General features: G+C 36.7%; 2 protein-coding genes across 4 annotated transcripts in view; one reads left to right on the top strand and one right to left on the bottom strand.

Moving 5' to 3' along the window:
- LOC308697576 (putative thiopurine S-methyltransferase) lies at positions 1-4,848 on the bottom strand. 3 transcript variants are annotated; one of them, XM_081376913.1, is made up of 9 exons: positions 4,686-4,848; positions 3,775-3,901; positions 2,367-2,459; positions 2,154-2,286; positions 876-928; positions 728-802; positions 548-633; positions 404-448; positions 1-284 (listed from the first exon to the last, which is right to left on the bottom strand). In XM_081376913.1, the coding sequence occupies exons 2-9, from the start codon at positions 3,867-3,869 to the stop codon at positions 166-168; spliced, it is 699 nt and encodes a 232-aa protein (XP_081233039.1). In that variant the 5' UTR covers positions 3,870-3,901; positions 4,686-4,848; the 3' UTR covers positions 1-165. The 3 variants fall into 3 exon arrangements, with proteins under 3 accessions (XP_081233039.1, XP_081233038.1, XP_081233040.1); XM_081376912.1 differs by having other exon boundaries at positions 3,775-3,898; positions 4,686-4,770; XM_081376914.1 differs by having other exon boundaries at positions 4,691-4,708.
- Positions 4,849-12,391: 7,543 nt separating this feature from the next.
- Positions 12,392-16,732, top strand: part of sdc2 (syndecan 2) — a 40,192-nt gene continuing 35,851 nt past the window's right edge. Inside the window, exon 1 of the mRNA XM_081376755.1 lies at positions 12,392-12,862. Within this exon, the coding sequence (XP_081232881.1) occupies positions 12,803-12,862 (60 nt within the window). The 5' untranslated portion in view covers positions 12,392-12,802. The remainder of the gene's footprint in view (positions 12,863-16,732) is intronic.

The following is a 16,732-nucleotide window of genomic DNA, read 5'->3' as shown; positions in this document are numbered from 1 at the left end:
TTTGAAAAATAATTCATTAATGATTTATTAAAATATTTTGCATTACGTATGAAATATAAAACTTTCAGGTTACTTTTATGAAAATAGCAAAAAATGCAATTCGTCTTCCATTAACCTAACCCTATGCATTTTTCTGAATCGCGCTCCAGCTGATTTAGAGATTGATCATTGTGCTTTTGCAGAGATAAGGTAGACTTTCTCCGTCAGTGAATCCAGTCCCCATGATCTGTGCTTTTCCTCAAAGCCGTCTATAGCCTGGACAAGCTCGATAATGCAGTGTCCTCCTGAAATATGACAGACACGGCAATGATCTAGAAATAAAAGCTCTATAATGCAGAATAGCAAAAACATCTAAATGAAATGCATAAGATGATGTGTGTCAGAACAGTGACCAAAAACTCACCGAATATATTTTTTAATTCCTCTTCTGATACTAAAAATGGTGGACCTGCATGTCAAATGTGGCGACAGAAAAGATCAAATACTATAAACTAAACACATGTGCTTTATAATGAATAATAATAATGCGTTTCTTTCCTAACGTTACCTTCGTACGGCTCGGGATTGTATTCCACTGTGTCCACCAGATATCTGCAGTCACTGTTCATTAAAGAAACAAGGAGAGAGCCGTACCTTTGGGACAAAGAGCGGATCTATTCAAAATACAATCCCACTTAAACCATAAATAAATAAATGGACGTGAAATGTTGATTTATTTAATACGTACTTTTTCCTGTCACATGGGTTTATGGCCACCAGTCCTCCTCGATCCCAAATCCCTCCGAACTTTCCTGCAACGGCACTGAGAGACCAAGAGAGATGTTTAAATGTGCTTTATGTTACACTTTATCATCTAAAATAAGTATAAAACGCACCTGGAGAACTTGAATAAATCACACTGATAGATGGAGATCTTTCCATCCGCGCTCTGAGAACAGGGAAAATGCATTAGTTGGGAGAGCGTGACACAGAAACATCACGCCGTGTGGAAGCACTGGGATCATCCGTCTGTATTAATCTGAGGAAAGCCATCATAACAATACAGCGCATTCGTTTAAATGTACGAGCAGCCTTTTGTAACTTGCATGTGCAAGACTCAATGTCATTCGCTTCCAGTTATTTTACCTGTACCAGTCACAAACATACTGGTTTACAGCACATTTACTTCACTTTGTTATTATTCTAGTTATTTACCTATAGAGGAAAATTAATCGGAAGTCTCGCATATTCAAAGATACTTATTAATGTATTTTTAAAAAATAAATAAATCTTTTTGAATGAATGATTCAATGACTCGCTTATAAAGACATAACTTGTTTCATTACCGGATGAATCAGCATTTTTGAACGAATCTTTTGAATGAATGATTCAATGACTCACTCATAAAGACTTTTTTTACTCATTCATAAAGACTGCACTTGTTTCATTGCCGAATGAATCAGCGTTTTTGAACAAATCTGTTAAATTAATAATTCAATGACTCACTCATAAAGATTTTTTTTACTCATTCATAAAGACTTGTTTCATTACCGGATGAATCAGCATTTCTGAAAAAATCTGTTGAAAGAATGATTCAATGACTCGCTTATAAAGACTTCACTTGTTTCATTACTGAACGAATCAGCATTTTTGAACAAATCTTTTGCATGAATGATTCAATGAGTCACTCATAAAGACTTCACTTGTTTCATTACCGGATGAATCAGCATTTCTGAACAAATCTGTTGAATGAATGATTCAATGACTCACTCATAAAGACTTCACTTGTTTCAGTCCCGGATGAATCAGTACCGTACACATCAGTGTTTTTATCCGAATTATAAACTTTTATCCCAGTACTTCTGTGATAATCTGAATGACTTTAAGACTGAAATAATGATCCCATGTGATTGAAAAGACTGTTCGTGAAGCGGTTTCATGAGAACTGCTCTCTCTGGATCAGCGGCATCGCAAACATTGAATGTTCACTGTGACTGCACTAGTCAAAGGTTTACTAGACTTAGACGAATTGCTGTCATTTAGGAATAAGATTGCGTGGGTGTTTGAATCGAGGTCGACATCTTTAGCAGGATAGTAACTCGATGTATGATTTATGGGTCCTGTAACTATCATTGGCAAACACTAAGGATGACAAACTTGAGAGCTTCAGATACCTTGAAAAGCTTTGCTCCGGGAATAGCTGGAACTGCTTCTTCATTATAAGCTAGATCTTGTTCTTCAAAGAACTGTTTAATTCCTTTTTCGGAAATTTCAACTCCAACAACTGTGTGACCCATATCAGCCAGCCTGAGAAAAATATGAACATTTTAGGGAGCGCTAGGAAGATCTTTAACATTATTCATTGAAACAGACTTTAGACCTCATACCATTTCATGTCTACAGATTTTCCACACAGTGGGAAGAAGAATCGGATCTCCTTTCGTCCACATACAACTTTGTCCAAGTTGTTTTCCAGCAATCTTCCAAAAAGTACAAAAAAAGGTGTATTGAAACAAATGAAAGTGAGAGATTCAGAGTAAAACAATACATTGATAACATTTTATGGCTCCTTTATACATTTATGGATAATTCAAAATGAACATTATTTATTCCTTTTACAGTCTTGATGTAGTTTTCAGGCTCTACTAGAACAGGTTTTCTGCTTGAATGTTGATTATTCTCCTCATATTCTCCATTGTTGCGGCTCCTCTCTTCCCAGTCTGTCAGTAACGCTCTGTTTACTTCCTGTCTCTATGAAGCCCCTCCTTCTGAAAAGCACACTGTGCTCTGATTGGTCGACTGGAGCAGTGTGTTGTGATTGGTCGAGCGCTTCGAGTGTGTTTGGGAAATGTCCCGCCCCTTACCATAACCGCCAGTTTAACACACTACTAACTCAACCAGGCCCCGCCCCTTTATTCTGCGCATTAATTATTTAAATGAGGAATATTGTGACGTGTTCGTTCCCGAAAGAAACTCAAGACTACAATGGAGGCGTTTCAGGAGTTCAGAAACACTGACACTAGCCGCGTTTCCATTACTCTTCAAATTGCGCAAATTGAAATTGCGAATTGAAAATACGCCCAATGGAAACACGTCAATTTCGCAAAAACTCCCATTTATCGCAAAAAAGTTTTAAACGCTCGCATGAGGGGGGTTTTCAGGCAATTCTAAAAAGGAATATTTCGCAAAACTGCAATGGCAACAGTTTTTGTGCATTTACAGGTCAGCTGACTTAGAAGGCACGGTGTGTTTGGACAGAATACGAGACAGAGCTCTTTATTGGATTCATAAAAGACAAAATAATTACAGGAATACTGGATTCTAAACCTCAAAGAAATGCCACAATCAAGCAGAAATGAGTGAGAAAAACCTAGAAACACTTCATATGTGCCGCTCACAGTATAGCCTAAGGGTCTTTCCTTGCCGTTAATGCTTGGAAAACACGCCTACGTTCCCTTCCATTAATAATAATAATGATAATGTCTAGTGCGGTACGTGGCTGTGATATATATATAAACTTACCAACGTCCTTTGCCATGATTTTTGGAATGACTTCTCACGAGAGGAAAAAATTACATTTAGTCGCATAACATCGCAATAGTTTTTTAATCGATATTTAGAAGAAGAAAAAACGCAAAAGTTTAGCTCGAATCTTTAATGGAAACGTGCCTACTGATATAGAGAAGATCATCCTCAAACAGCAACATTACACACTAAAGAGAGATGGAAAAAGCATAATATTGTCCTCTTTAACGTGCATGATTATAGTGTCAGTAGTGATCAGTGTGTGATTACTTGTGCACTTCAGGTCTATGAAAACCAATTCTTCCTTCCTTCCACCGGTCCTCCCACTCGGACAAAGCCAAGACCCGGGTCGCCTGAGCAGACATTCCTCTCTTCTCGTCAGGGTAGCAGACAGCTGCTATGTGCAAATAATAAAACTCAAATTAGACATACTCATGCATACGTTTGGAGAGCAAAATAAAAAAAAATTAAAAAAAATGCTTTTGACGTCAAATGTTGTGCACCTAATCAAGCTACTGTCGCCAAGTTTATCTGTTAGATTCGTTTGTCAAGTTAGACGGGTTGCATTACATGCACTCATACTCAAAAAGCACGAACTAAACTATGCAAGATAAGGAGAATAACATCCAGACTAATAAAGTACACTTCTACTGCTGTTTCTGCATTACAAATGCTCATTTTACTATTCAGTCAATGTCATTGTGTTAATAATGGAGCATACTGTTGGGTCAACACAATCCAATATTAGCCTAATACATTTCAATGTTTGATTAGTCACTTTTGTGCAATGTTTTTGTGAGGTGATTTGCTACTATACACTACATTCATTCATTACCAGAACTGTTACAAAAGAACCAAGGCTTCAGTGCGAAACCACATGATCTACTGTATAGTTACACTGAAGAACGATGACAAAGCACAGTGTATCATGTCATCTTCTAATTGTTACATCATGTTCGTGCTAAAACTGACACAATATTACTATGACCTTAATAAATTCATCATCTGACTGATAAAGACTCTCATTGGACTTTCTGTGGCCAATAAAAACATTAATGTTAGACAAATTTATGTGTCTTTAAAAAAGCACTGAGCATACTCAGCCAGAACACGGTAATCAACATTTACTTCGAATCTGCAGAGGACACTGTAAATGTTTGATAAGATTTCTGATCTCTTACCTTACTTTTCCAATTCAGCGTCCAAAAGTGCGGCTTCTCACGGGATCGCTTTTCATAACAGGAAGAGTGTGTGCGTGATGGGCGTGGGTTCCGACGTGACGTCACACGTCACAGTGGCGCGGCCCAGCCTTTCGTCACTGGCTGTCGCTAGGATCATAGATGTAAACACAGATGAAAACATCATCAACAAGAATAACTGGTCAGGATCCAAGCCCAATTTTATTCATTTTCTTCAGGAGAGCAAGGATTATTGCACCAGTCTGGAGAACATTGTCAACAAGAAAGCTAGAATCACTTGTCATATCTGGAATGAATATACAGTTTTTTGATTAATTAATCAATTTGTGCACTCTGGCATGTTTTTTATTTTTTAATTTAGTTTTTTGGATGTATTAAGATATAAATTCTATATGATATATTGTATACTACTAAAGTTCGTTGGATAATGAAAAAAGAAAAGAAAAAAAAAGTGGAAGAACATATATTCACACAATACTGTACGTTATGAATAAATGATGAAAGTACGAGCAACATTTTTTTTTCAATGAAAATATCATATACACACAAACACAAGTGGACAAATAATAAACCTAACAATCCTTTTCTTTTCCCCTGAATAGTTTTTCCCCTCTTTTTTCTGTTTCCTTTGATGCTGTTATATGAACGTAACAGGTAGTGAATACACTGTGATCCTCTGTGTATGTATGTTATGTTCTTGTTCTTGTTATGCAATAAAATAAAATACCCTATAATATAGAGTTAATACATAAAAACACAAACCAACACATTCTCACCAGTGAAAGGTTATCTATAATAAATATGTGGGAGGAGACTGGCCAGCAATCAGTTTCAGGTGTAGGTGGCTAGTTCTATCATTAAGATCGCATAAAGGGTTCTTACAGCAACAGGTGGTGGTTTTTCTGCAGTTCTGGCGTGTGTTTGTTGTGCTCAACGTGCAGCCTCCGTACCCTTTCATAGGTATGTTTTTAGTTTGGGTTGTTTGCGTGAAGTTTCCAACTGCTCCTTGATGGTGCAATTCCATTTTTTATTTTCTTCTTTTAGGCTGATTTTTTTAAGAGGTTTATTCTCTGTCTGGGAAATGAGGCAGACAAACATTTATGCTGCGGTACCTTCAATGGGCTGATGGCCGTGTTGGAATGCTGAATAACGGTAAACGCAGTATATACACTTTAAGACCGATCATTTATGAGTTTGATACAATGAATATACAAATGTATTTGATGTTGTGGTAATCTGTTCTCTTGTTTTATAGTACCTTTTATCAATCATGTTTGGGGATTGAGAGCTGAGATTGGGTAACTGTGTTGCAGTTGTACTTTCGCTGAAGTAGGTTTTGTTTTGTTGTTTTAAATTGTGGGCTGCATTGATGTGTATTAACATGTATGTTTCTTTATTGTTAAAGGGGCAGACCAGCCACTGTTTCTTGTATATTTTAGATTTATATTGTGGTTTGTTATTGTTATTTAATATTGATTTTGATCTTAAATGTTATTTGTCATTTGCTTTGTTTTCTTTGGTACTGCTCTCCTCTTTTGTGTGTTCCAGTGGTCAGAGGCTTTGTACAGGGCCGGGCCTGCATCTACACTAAACCTCCTTCGGTGTAGGTGATTTGGGTGGTGTGACACTGCTGTGTTGTGTGTACTGGAGGTTGGCACTGAAATAGTGACTTAAAGGTTACTACTTATTTGCGGTGTATGCTGTGGGGTTTCTTCTGTCTTCTTCTGTCTCTTACAGTTGGTAGGAGGTCCACAAGAGCAGGTCCGACCCTCTTGCAGTCTTGAGGAGAGCCAATTCCAACTTCTGTGAATGTTATCAACCGTTTTTAACATTTGATGGTTCTATTGGAACAATAAAATTGTTACCTTTTTATAAAACTACATTTGTTGTCCATAATCCGTATTGTGACCCCTAGAGGGCTCCTCCTGCCTTAAATAGGAGGTGGCGTAGTCAACTTATATTTCCTACACTACAAATATATATATATATATATATGTTTTATCACAAGATTGAAATCAAGGGGCCTTGTTGCCTCAAATAAAAAAAAGTGAGTTATGTGAAAGCAATAATGAAGACAAATAACTTTATGCCAGTCCCAGAGATTGATCTGAAAAACCACCTTATTCTATTATTTTTTTAGTATTGTTGTAAAAAGCATTAATAAGAGCATATCCATTTGGTGAAGGGAGAAGAATAAGGTCTTACTCATTTCCCGCTGTTAATCCATCCATACATCTTCCGCTTATCCGGGGCCGGGGCAGCAGTCGAAGCAGAGACGCCCAGACCTCCCTCTCCCCAGACACTCCGAGGCGTTCCCAGGCCAGCCGGGAGACATTCCCTCCGGAAAGGCGTCCAGGAGGCATCCGGAACAGAAGCCCGATCCACCTCAGCTGACCCTCTCGATGTGGAGGAGCAGGCTCTACTCCGAGCTCCCCATCTCTACGGGAGAGCCCTGGACACCTCATGTCGGACTGTATCCGGGATCTTGTCCTTTCTTGTCCAGAGTAGGAACGTAGATAGACCGGTAAATCCTTCTTCACCATGACAGACCGGTACAGGGACCGCATTACAGCAGGAGCTGCACCGATCCGTCTGTCAATCTCCCGTTCCATCCTTCCCTCACAAAACCCCAAGACACTTGAACTCCTCCACTTGAGGCAGGAGCTCTCCACCAACCTGAAGTGGGCAAGCCACCCTTTTTCCGACTGAGGACCATGGCCTCGGATTTGGAGGCGCTGATTCTCATCCCAGCCGCTTCACACTCTGCTGCAAACCGTCCCAGTGCACGCCGGAGGTCCTGGTCTGATGGGCCAACACGGCAACATCATCCACAAGAAGCAGAGACGAAATCATGTGGTCCCCAAACCCGACCCAAGCTCCCGGTCCGGCCGTACAGGGACCGGCAAAGGCCCCAGAGCACCCTCCACAGGACCTTGAGGAACACAGGCGAATGCCTTCTGCAAATCCACAAAGCACATGTGGATTGGTTGGGCAAACTCCCATGAACCGGAGAGGGTGTAGAGCCGGTCCAGTGTTCCTCCTGAATCCGAGGTTCTACTATCGGCCGAACTCTCCTCTCCAGGACCCTGGCGTGGCAGTTCCTTTAGCCTGGAGTTGATAGTAAAAACTGTAATGTTGGTCTTTAACAGTCTGTCACTGTTTGCTTCGGTTTTGGAAGGTTTTTTTTTTTTTTGCACAAGCAAAATCAGTATCATTAGTCTGCAGTTTAAAGAGGTGAAAGACGAAAGCGTCGCCTACACTAGCATTGGGGAACGCATCTGTTTCTGAACATCAGCTCGTACGGTTGGCAGACATCAGGAGATAATTACGGCTTAATGAGTTCGTTCTCCTGGCCCGGTGGCCATCATGAAGGACTTTGATGTATTATTCTGAGCCGGTGATTTACTCAGCTTGACTTTTCAAAGGAATACTGACAGACTCTGGCTTCAAGACCTCAATAAAACGCTCACAAAAGGCGATTCAGGATGTTAAATGTCAATTTGCTCTAATGAAAACAATATGAGCCATGAAACCTGGGCTTTTCCCCATAACTGGTTTAATATACATTTAATTTGTTGCAGTGGCCGGAGAACGAGAGGTTTCTATCGCTGATAAATTAAGCTTTTTATTTATTTCTTTTTCAGTGCTGGGCAACGATTAATTACAGTACATCCAAAATAAGTTTGTATTTACACAATATATGTGTACTTTGTAGAATTATTTTGTATATATAAATACATATGCATGCATAGTTAAGAAATATTTGCATGTATGTACTGTATATATATTTATACATAATTTATATTATATATAAAATAAATATTCTATATATAAATAAAAAAAAAATTCTTAAATATATACAACATGCATGTGTATTTATACAAACTAATTATACACAGTACACACGCATATTATGTAAACAAACTTTTATGTTTTATGATTATTCGTGAATAATCGTTTTTATTTTAATTCTGTTTGAAGAAGACTTTTGCATCTTAATTTCCTCCTCTTTATTGTCTAATATTCAGCTTCGTACACCCTTAAATGAAAAGTTAGTAAAAGCTCATTTAATTTCTATTAGTGTGATTTCAAATATTTTTTTGGCAGAATATTGTCAGGGGAAATATCCTTGTGTGTTTCTGCCAGTCTCCTGCTCCACTTCTCCTGATCTTCCAGAAGAAAGACCAGAGTCTCTCATGAGTTTGCATGAATTAAGCCTTATGAAGAAGCATGAAGTTATTAAAGGAGCAGCGCTTAATTACTGAAGCGGCACGACTAGGACGTGTGTGTGTGTGTGTGTGTGTGTGTGTGTGTGTGTGTGTGTGTGTGTGTGTGTGTGTGTGTGTGTGTGTGTGTGTGTGAGCCTAACACACCGTATCATCCGTTACAGAGGCAGGAACATGCACTGTTCAACACTTTAGTGTGAAATTGTGCATAATTGCATTACTTTCACTGTGATTTCACAGCGGGACGTCTCCTGTATCTTACGGCACTCTCAGAAATGTCCTGTAGAATCTACAGTTCTTTGTCAAGTAAAAAAAGCTGTGAGTTTACAGTATTGAAAACAAACATTACTGTAAACAAACAATATCTCACTGTATTTTTACAGTGCATATGTATTATGAATGAATACAGCATGAATCCACTGTGGGTTTTTTTTTTTTTGTGTGTGTTTTTTTAAATACTTGCTGGTTTTATTTGTGTTGCTGAACTTTAGTTTTGGTTCACTTTTAACAGTGTGTGTTAAGGTGGAGCTTGTATCAGATTGATGTCATTCGAGATCATGTGTGTTTGTGCCTTCATGAACAATGTGATGATGATCAAGGTGTCATTATATAGTTTGAGCAAAACGTTTGACTAAAGCCATATGTGATTTGAATATTAGTAGACACCACTTCAGTTCCAGGAGCCTCATGCGTCTTTCCCATTATATTGGGAAACTATCACTGTTTGCAGCTGTACTGATGGGGATTTAAAAAAAAAAAAAAAAAACATTTCAAAGAAGCCTGAAAAACCCAAACATTCATTTATGGAAAGAAAAAAAACAATAATTATGACTATATTGAAATTTGTATTATATTATTTTTATTTTATTATATTCAATATGTTTACTTAATTAAAATATTGTATTTATTGTTTTTGATTAAATATGGTTTGATTTATTTATATATATACTATTTAATTATTTTATAAATAAATTATTTAATAAATACATTAAATAATTCAAAAAGACAAATTTATGGAAATAATAATATAGTCAACAATAATAATAATAATAAATATTATTTCATATTATTTTATTTTGTTTTATTTAATATTATATTTAATAAAAAATATTTAAATTATTGTTTTAATTTAAATATTTTATTATTTCATTATTTTATATAATATTATTTTATTTATATTTCTTTTAAATACATTTTAAAGAAGCCTGAAAAAAACAAGCATTATTTTATGAAAAAATAAAATATATATATATATATATATATATATATATATATATATATATATATATATATATATAAAATGACTAATGAAAATTATTTCATTATATTTTTATTTTATTTAATATTATTATTTAAATATATGTAAATTTAAATAAAATAATTCATTAAAATATTATATTATTTGTATTAAATATTGTTTGATTTATTTTTATTTTTATATATACTATTTAATTATTTATATGATATGATATGATATGATATGATATGATATGATATGATATGATATGATATGATATGATATTATTTTTATTTTTAAATACACTTTAAAGAACTCCAAACATTAGTTTATGGAAATAAAAAAGAAATAAAAAATGATAATAAATTAATCCTTTAAACACCAAAGAATAGTATAGCCTATATAAAAAAAAGTTTTATGCTTGAAAAATGCACCTTTAGGCTTTTTTGATTCATGCATATATTAAAGGTGCACTATGTAAGTGTTTTTGTTCAAAATGTATATAATGGGGGAGTACAACATGAGTGTGTTTGTCTAATCCTGAATCACTACGGTATATCATATGCTTATAATAAGTGTTTATACTGGGACTTTAGAGCGAGTGGCCATATAAACAGAGAGAAGAAGCTCCGGCCACACGGTTCCTCCGTATGATCCACTGGAGCGTCTCAGTCCAGCTTTAATGAAGATGTTTTAGAGGTTCTGGCCTCTTTGTCAGGTGTTGATCGACTTCAAGCAACTGCAAGTGAAGATTTACGCTTTTACTGGCCCATCTTTTCTTTCATACTCTCACTCCCTGTCTCCTGACCTTTAACCCTGAACAGGATCATTACCCAGAGTTCCCCTGTTCCCTCAGACATCATAAACGGCCCTCGACTGAACACTGGCATTCAGAGGAGAAACGGCAGAGAAAGTCTCGTATGCTTGAATTATTCACAAGTACTGAACTAAAAATCAAAGTGTGCATCTGTTTTGTTCTGTTGCCTGACTGAATGAACTTTCTCTTGCCTTCAGCTTTGGGATTCTGGGAAAACCTCGCTGATACTATGGAAGTCAATGGGGACCAGAAACTGTTTGGTGACCAACATTCTTCAAAATATCGTCCTTTATGTTCAACAGAAGAGAGAAATGAATACAGGTTTGAAAATACTTGATGGTGAGTCAATGATGACAGAATTTTTGGGTTAACTATTCCTTTAATAACAATATTGAATTTGTGGGTGAACTGTCCCCAAAACTGTCCCTCAGAAGAGTAAGGAATGCTTTCTAATGTTGGGGATGGAATTAGGAAAACATAACCCTAACCCTAACCCTAACCTAGTATGCAAATTTGCCTACATGGATAAATAAAATGCCACACTTGATCTCCTGTATCAACTATTAGACTAATGATTTATTGACTTTATTGTATGATTATTAGTATTGGATAGAGCTGATACATGTGCAAGAGGGATTTCTGGCAGAAGGACTTTACATCACATCAATCTAAAACACCACAGCTAATAATCCAGGTTTGTGAAGTGAGAAGAGTGCAACTGCGCATGCGCACACGAGGTTTGATTGGTTACTGAAGATCAGGAGGCAAATCGAGTTCAATAATCCCGAATTACTGCATCATAATGCCTTCAAATGCACGGCATTGTTACAAAAACAAGTAGAATTATTTTTATTTCGTATATTATGGCTTGTAAATAAAGATCATGGCCACACAGAGAAGGTTAAGAAATCAAAAACAGGATTATTTCAGAGTTATTTGAACTCTCTCGCATTCGTCCGCTAGGGGGAGACATTGCATTGGGAATGAATTTAGATTGACCTCGTTCCAGCAGGTCGTTTCACATTTACACACTCACTATAGTGCCATCAGAAAACAGTTGTTGCTAAACATATAGTGTGTGTTATAATGGGAAATCCATCCAATCACGGCACGGTTTAATGAGGAATCGAGTAGCTGAACCGATTCAGTCCGTTCAGAACGGTTTGGGGAACCGGTTCAACCTGTTCATTGAAAAGTCCGATCCAACGCACAAATAACTAGTAGGTCAAATGTATTAATTTCATACACAAAATGTTTTACATAATCACATGCATCTGAATAATTGGAAAGAATAATAACACGCCTCCATTAAAATCAGACATGGATTCTTAAAAAGAAAATTTTTAAAAACAAAACTGAAGTTTAAAGAAAAGCTCGTGGCTTCTTTACGCGCGCGCGCCCGCGCTCTCTCCCCGTCCACGCGCCCATACGGTCGCGCTCTCTGTCAATCATTGCTCGAGCTCTCCCTCAGTTTGACCCGTGTTTTCCTCTCAGTCCTGCGGGTGGCTCGACAGCAGCAGAGCTTCACTTCTTCTGCTTCTTCTTCTTCAGACATATGGCCGAGAGACCTCACGATAAACTCACCTTTACGAGACGAGTGCAGCTTTAAACGCAAGACTCGACGAAACACATCGAAAGCGACCTATTTTAATGTACAGAAGTGCGCGGAGGAATAAGCAACACAAAAAGCAACACGTATCCGCGGGGATTTGAGTCCTGTGAGAGAGCGAGAGCGAGATTGAACGAGAGAGAGGGAAGAGTTTCTCCAAAAGTGGAAACAGACGCTATTTTCCCTTTTCACAAGGAAGACTAAGGAATTATGAGGAACGTTTGGATGATATTAACCCTCGGCTTGACAGCCTTTCTTTCGGGGGAAAGGGTGAGTTTCAACCGAGAACAATAAGGTTTTCTGGGGGGTTGTTGTTAGTTGAGCGTGAAGTCAAACAGCCACGTTATAAAGTAACCAGTTTCTCTGTGATGATTCATGCGTTACAATGTGTCAAATGATTCGAAATGTATTGTCTTGGATGATGTAATGTGTCACGTATCAGTTTCGTGAATCACAGCGGTGTTTTTTAATTCAGCTTCGTATTGTTGTTTTACATAGACTACAAAGTATATATATAGTGTTAATAGGAATATAGTTGAAGTAAACATGAACGATATTTAAAAATACTGGTAACAATTTACAATAAGGTTCATTAGTTAACATTAGTTAATGTATTAACTAACATGAACTAACAATGAGCAATACATTTGTTACAGTATTTGTTAATCTTTGTTAATTTTAGTTAATAAAAAAGTCATTGTTTGTTCATGTTAGTTCACCTAATGTTCACAAATTCAACCTTTGATTTTAATAACGTATTAGTAAATGTTGAAATTAATATTAACTAAGATTAATAAATGCTGTAGAAGTATTGTTCATTCTTAGTTCATGTTAACTAATGAACCTTATTGTAAAATACCTAGTCAAATGTCTGTAATATTTGCGTTTGATGTTTCTGACCATTTTGGAAAATGTGTAATGGAGCTTGATAGTTTTTCACTGTGAAATGAATGGTAGAGAAATAGCCTATATAGTGTTGTCTCCACTTCACCAGTCACAGTCTCTACTATAAATCCTGCCATAAAAACACTAACTTGGGTATAAAGGGTTTTTCCTCATAGTGAGGAATCCAGACTAGCAGTTTTAGGATTGATTAAACGTCGTTGTTGAATTTAGATGAACGCCAGTGGAAACTATACATTTATAAATGTGCATTGCTGAGCTAAACATCTAGACTGCAAACCTGAAAGGCACCCATTTTGTCTGTAACCCCAGACATGTCTTCTGTCCAAAGTCAAAATGTGTCCAACTTCTGCTTAACGTGACCAGGTGCTTCTAGAGCAGCTTAACATGCAGGAGCTGTAAATCAGACGCGCGCTCACACACTTGGCTCGGTTTGCTGGAATGTGAACACATGCAGTCCTGGATGGCTTTGCATTGGATTTCTCTCATCAGAATCGAAGACGAGGATGGAATATGTACAGTCAAACCAAACTTTATTCCAGACACCTTCACAATTTCTCACATCATCACAGTTTATTCGCTATAGTTTAGAAAATGGTAATAAAATATGAGCAGAACTCAGTGGATATTTGACTGGTTTTGTCCGTCCTTCTGTTAGACTGTCTCACACATGAATTATGTTGAATATCTGTCAGCTGTTAAATTTAACTACACAATTAGATAATACCAGTTTAGCTCAACCAATCACCAAGCAATGCTTCATTGTGTTCAGTCTGTGTGTAAAAAGAGCATTAGCAATTAAAGAAAACACACTTCAGCAAAACATGATCAGCTCAAAGTGTCCCAATCATTTTTGGTCACAAATTTGTATAAATGTCACTGGTAATCACTGTATGAAGAATATTTGGGTATAATATGTCACAGTTTACTTTATTTTGCTCTCCTCACTTACAGAAATGAACTATAGTTCTGCACACACTAGTGAAACAATATCAAGAGTTATATCTGGTGTGTGAATAATCTTTGGTTTGACTGTATGTTTGGAGCATTGCGAGTGACATTCATTAATGTTCCGCAGGAGCTTGATTGCATTTCTGTCTGCCTGCTTTATTATACTGTTAATTGGCAGCGCATCTGATGAACGTAGATCCTGAATAAGCCAGTAATTTTTTGACGAAATGCCAGAGGGTTGGCACTCGCTTTTGTAATTCCATGGTTGACTGGCATGCTGGTTTGTATTTGTACGATCTCCTCCCATTGATGTGGACCTCACTCTCTCACCACGGCCTCGAGGCATTTACTGTCAAACCTAAACGTATTCAGACGCCTTCAACATTTCTCACATTATCACAGTTTATTCGCTATAGTTTAGAAAATGGTGATAAAATATGAGCAGAACTCAGTTGATATTTGACTGGTTTTGTCCGTCCTTCTGTTAGACTGTCTCACACATGAATTATGTTGAATATCTGTCAGCTGTTAAATTTAACTACACAATTAGATAATACCAGTTTAGCTCAACCAATCACCAAGCAATGCTTCATTGTGTTCAGTCTGTGTGTAAAAAGAGCATTAGCAATTAAAGACAAAACACACTTCAGCAAAACATGATCAGCTCAAAGTGACCCAATCATTTTTGGTCCCAAATCTTTATAAATGTCACTGGTAATCACTGCATGAAGAATATTTGGGTATAATATGTCACAGTTTACTTTATTTTGCTCTCCTCTCTTACATAAATGAACTATAGAGTCCTGCACACACTAGTGAAAAAAATCTAAAATTATATCTAGTGTCTGAATCATTTATGGTTTGACTGTATATACCGAGGGTTTTCTATCCCTGCATCATTTATAAAGAGCAATTACAGTTATCTGGCCTGAAATCTCCAGGATGATCCAGTGTAAACACAAAGCACTGGTGTGTCTGTGAATATGGCGTTGAGAATGTCTCTTCTGACTCTGAAATGGCTTGCTTTGGACCTGTCAGAGTTTGGTGTGTTTTCTGCGGCCAGATTTTCCACCGTGTAATTTGCGAGATGTTTTGGTGGGACGTGTGAACACAGATCTATCGTCTGAAATGGAGATTTAATGCAGTTAAGGTCACTGCACGCTTGTCGCCTGAGACAGCTTCAACACAACCAAGCGTTTAGAAAGAGACATAATGATCACCACCGTCTTCTTGCCATCGATGCAAACACGCTTTTTTAAATCTGTTTTGTAACTAGCTAAATGTTTGCCAGCACTATTTTCAACCCATTTTATAGTTTGTTTTGCCACTATTGCACATTATATCCAGTGCGATTTGATTATATAATGCTTACAATTCATCCTTGTGTTACGACATTTTGTGACTTTTTCTCATTTAGGATCATGAACTTGCAAGGTTTCAAAACGCTGATGTGTTTTTGACACATACATACACATAACAATTTCTATTACGCTTTTGATGTTCGAGGGTCAATTTGACCCACATATTTGAATGTTTTAAGGCAACTGTACTGACCTGAAATAATAACATTTCTTGGTTATATATTGGTATTTTACCTTATGGAGCTAATAATGAGCTTTATCCCACTTATTTCAATAGGGAAAAATATTTTGTCAGCCAAAGATGGTAAACATGAGCTATCATTTCTATTTAACCTATGTTGTTTTTCTTGAAATGTTCCGACTTTTTCCTATTTAGTGTCATGAACGTGCATTTAAAGTTTCAACATGCGGACTTGTGGTGAAATATGCATACATACATACATACATTTTTTGACCCATATAAGCAGCAATTCAGAAGAAACTGTAGAGACACAAAACAACAACATGTCTTTGTTGGATGTTGAACCAGAGTGTGTGTTATAGATCACCGTATCACAAATGGATCAAATTGATCTATTGCTCTGTCATTTCTTTTGAAAAACAGCCACCAAATATGAAAACTAGAGTCTGAAAGCTTTCAAATGATATAGTTTGTCAAGATTATTTTGGATATTATTGTTATAACGTCCCACAGTTGTGCGGGAGGGGCAGAGTCTTAAACATAGTTTCATAAATTCAGATATTTCTTCTTTGTAATGTGTGAAAAGATATTCAAGTTAAATGTTTGTATCTGATTGTATGTTTTTTTGGTAACACTTTACAATAAGGTTCATTAGTTAACATTAGTTAGCTACCTTAGTTAATGAACAATACTTCTACAGAATTAATGTTAGTTAATATGAATTTCAAAATGTTCTCATACATT

The sequence above is a fragment of the Scardinius erythrophthalmus genome, assembly GCF_964197995.2.
Source record: "Scardinius erythrophthalmus genome assembly, chromosome: 10".
NCBI classification, from domain to species: domain Eukaryota; kingdom Metazoa; phylum Chordata; class Actinopteri; order Cypriniformes; family Leuciscidae; genus Scardinius; species Scardinius erythrophthalmus.
The sequence above is the reverse complement of the archived record's forward strand: the minus strand, read 5'-3'. Positions and strand labels throughout refer to the sequence as shown.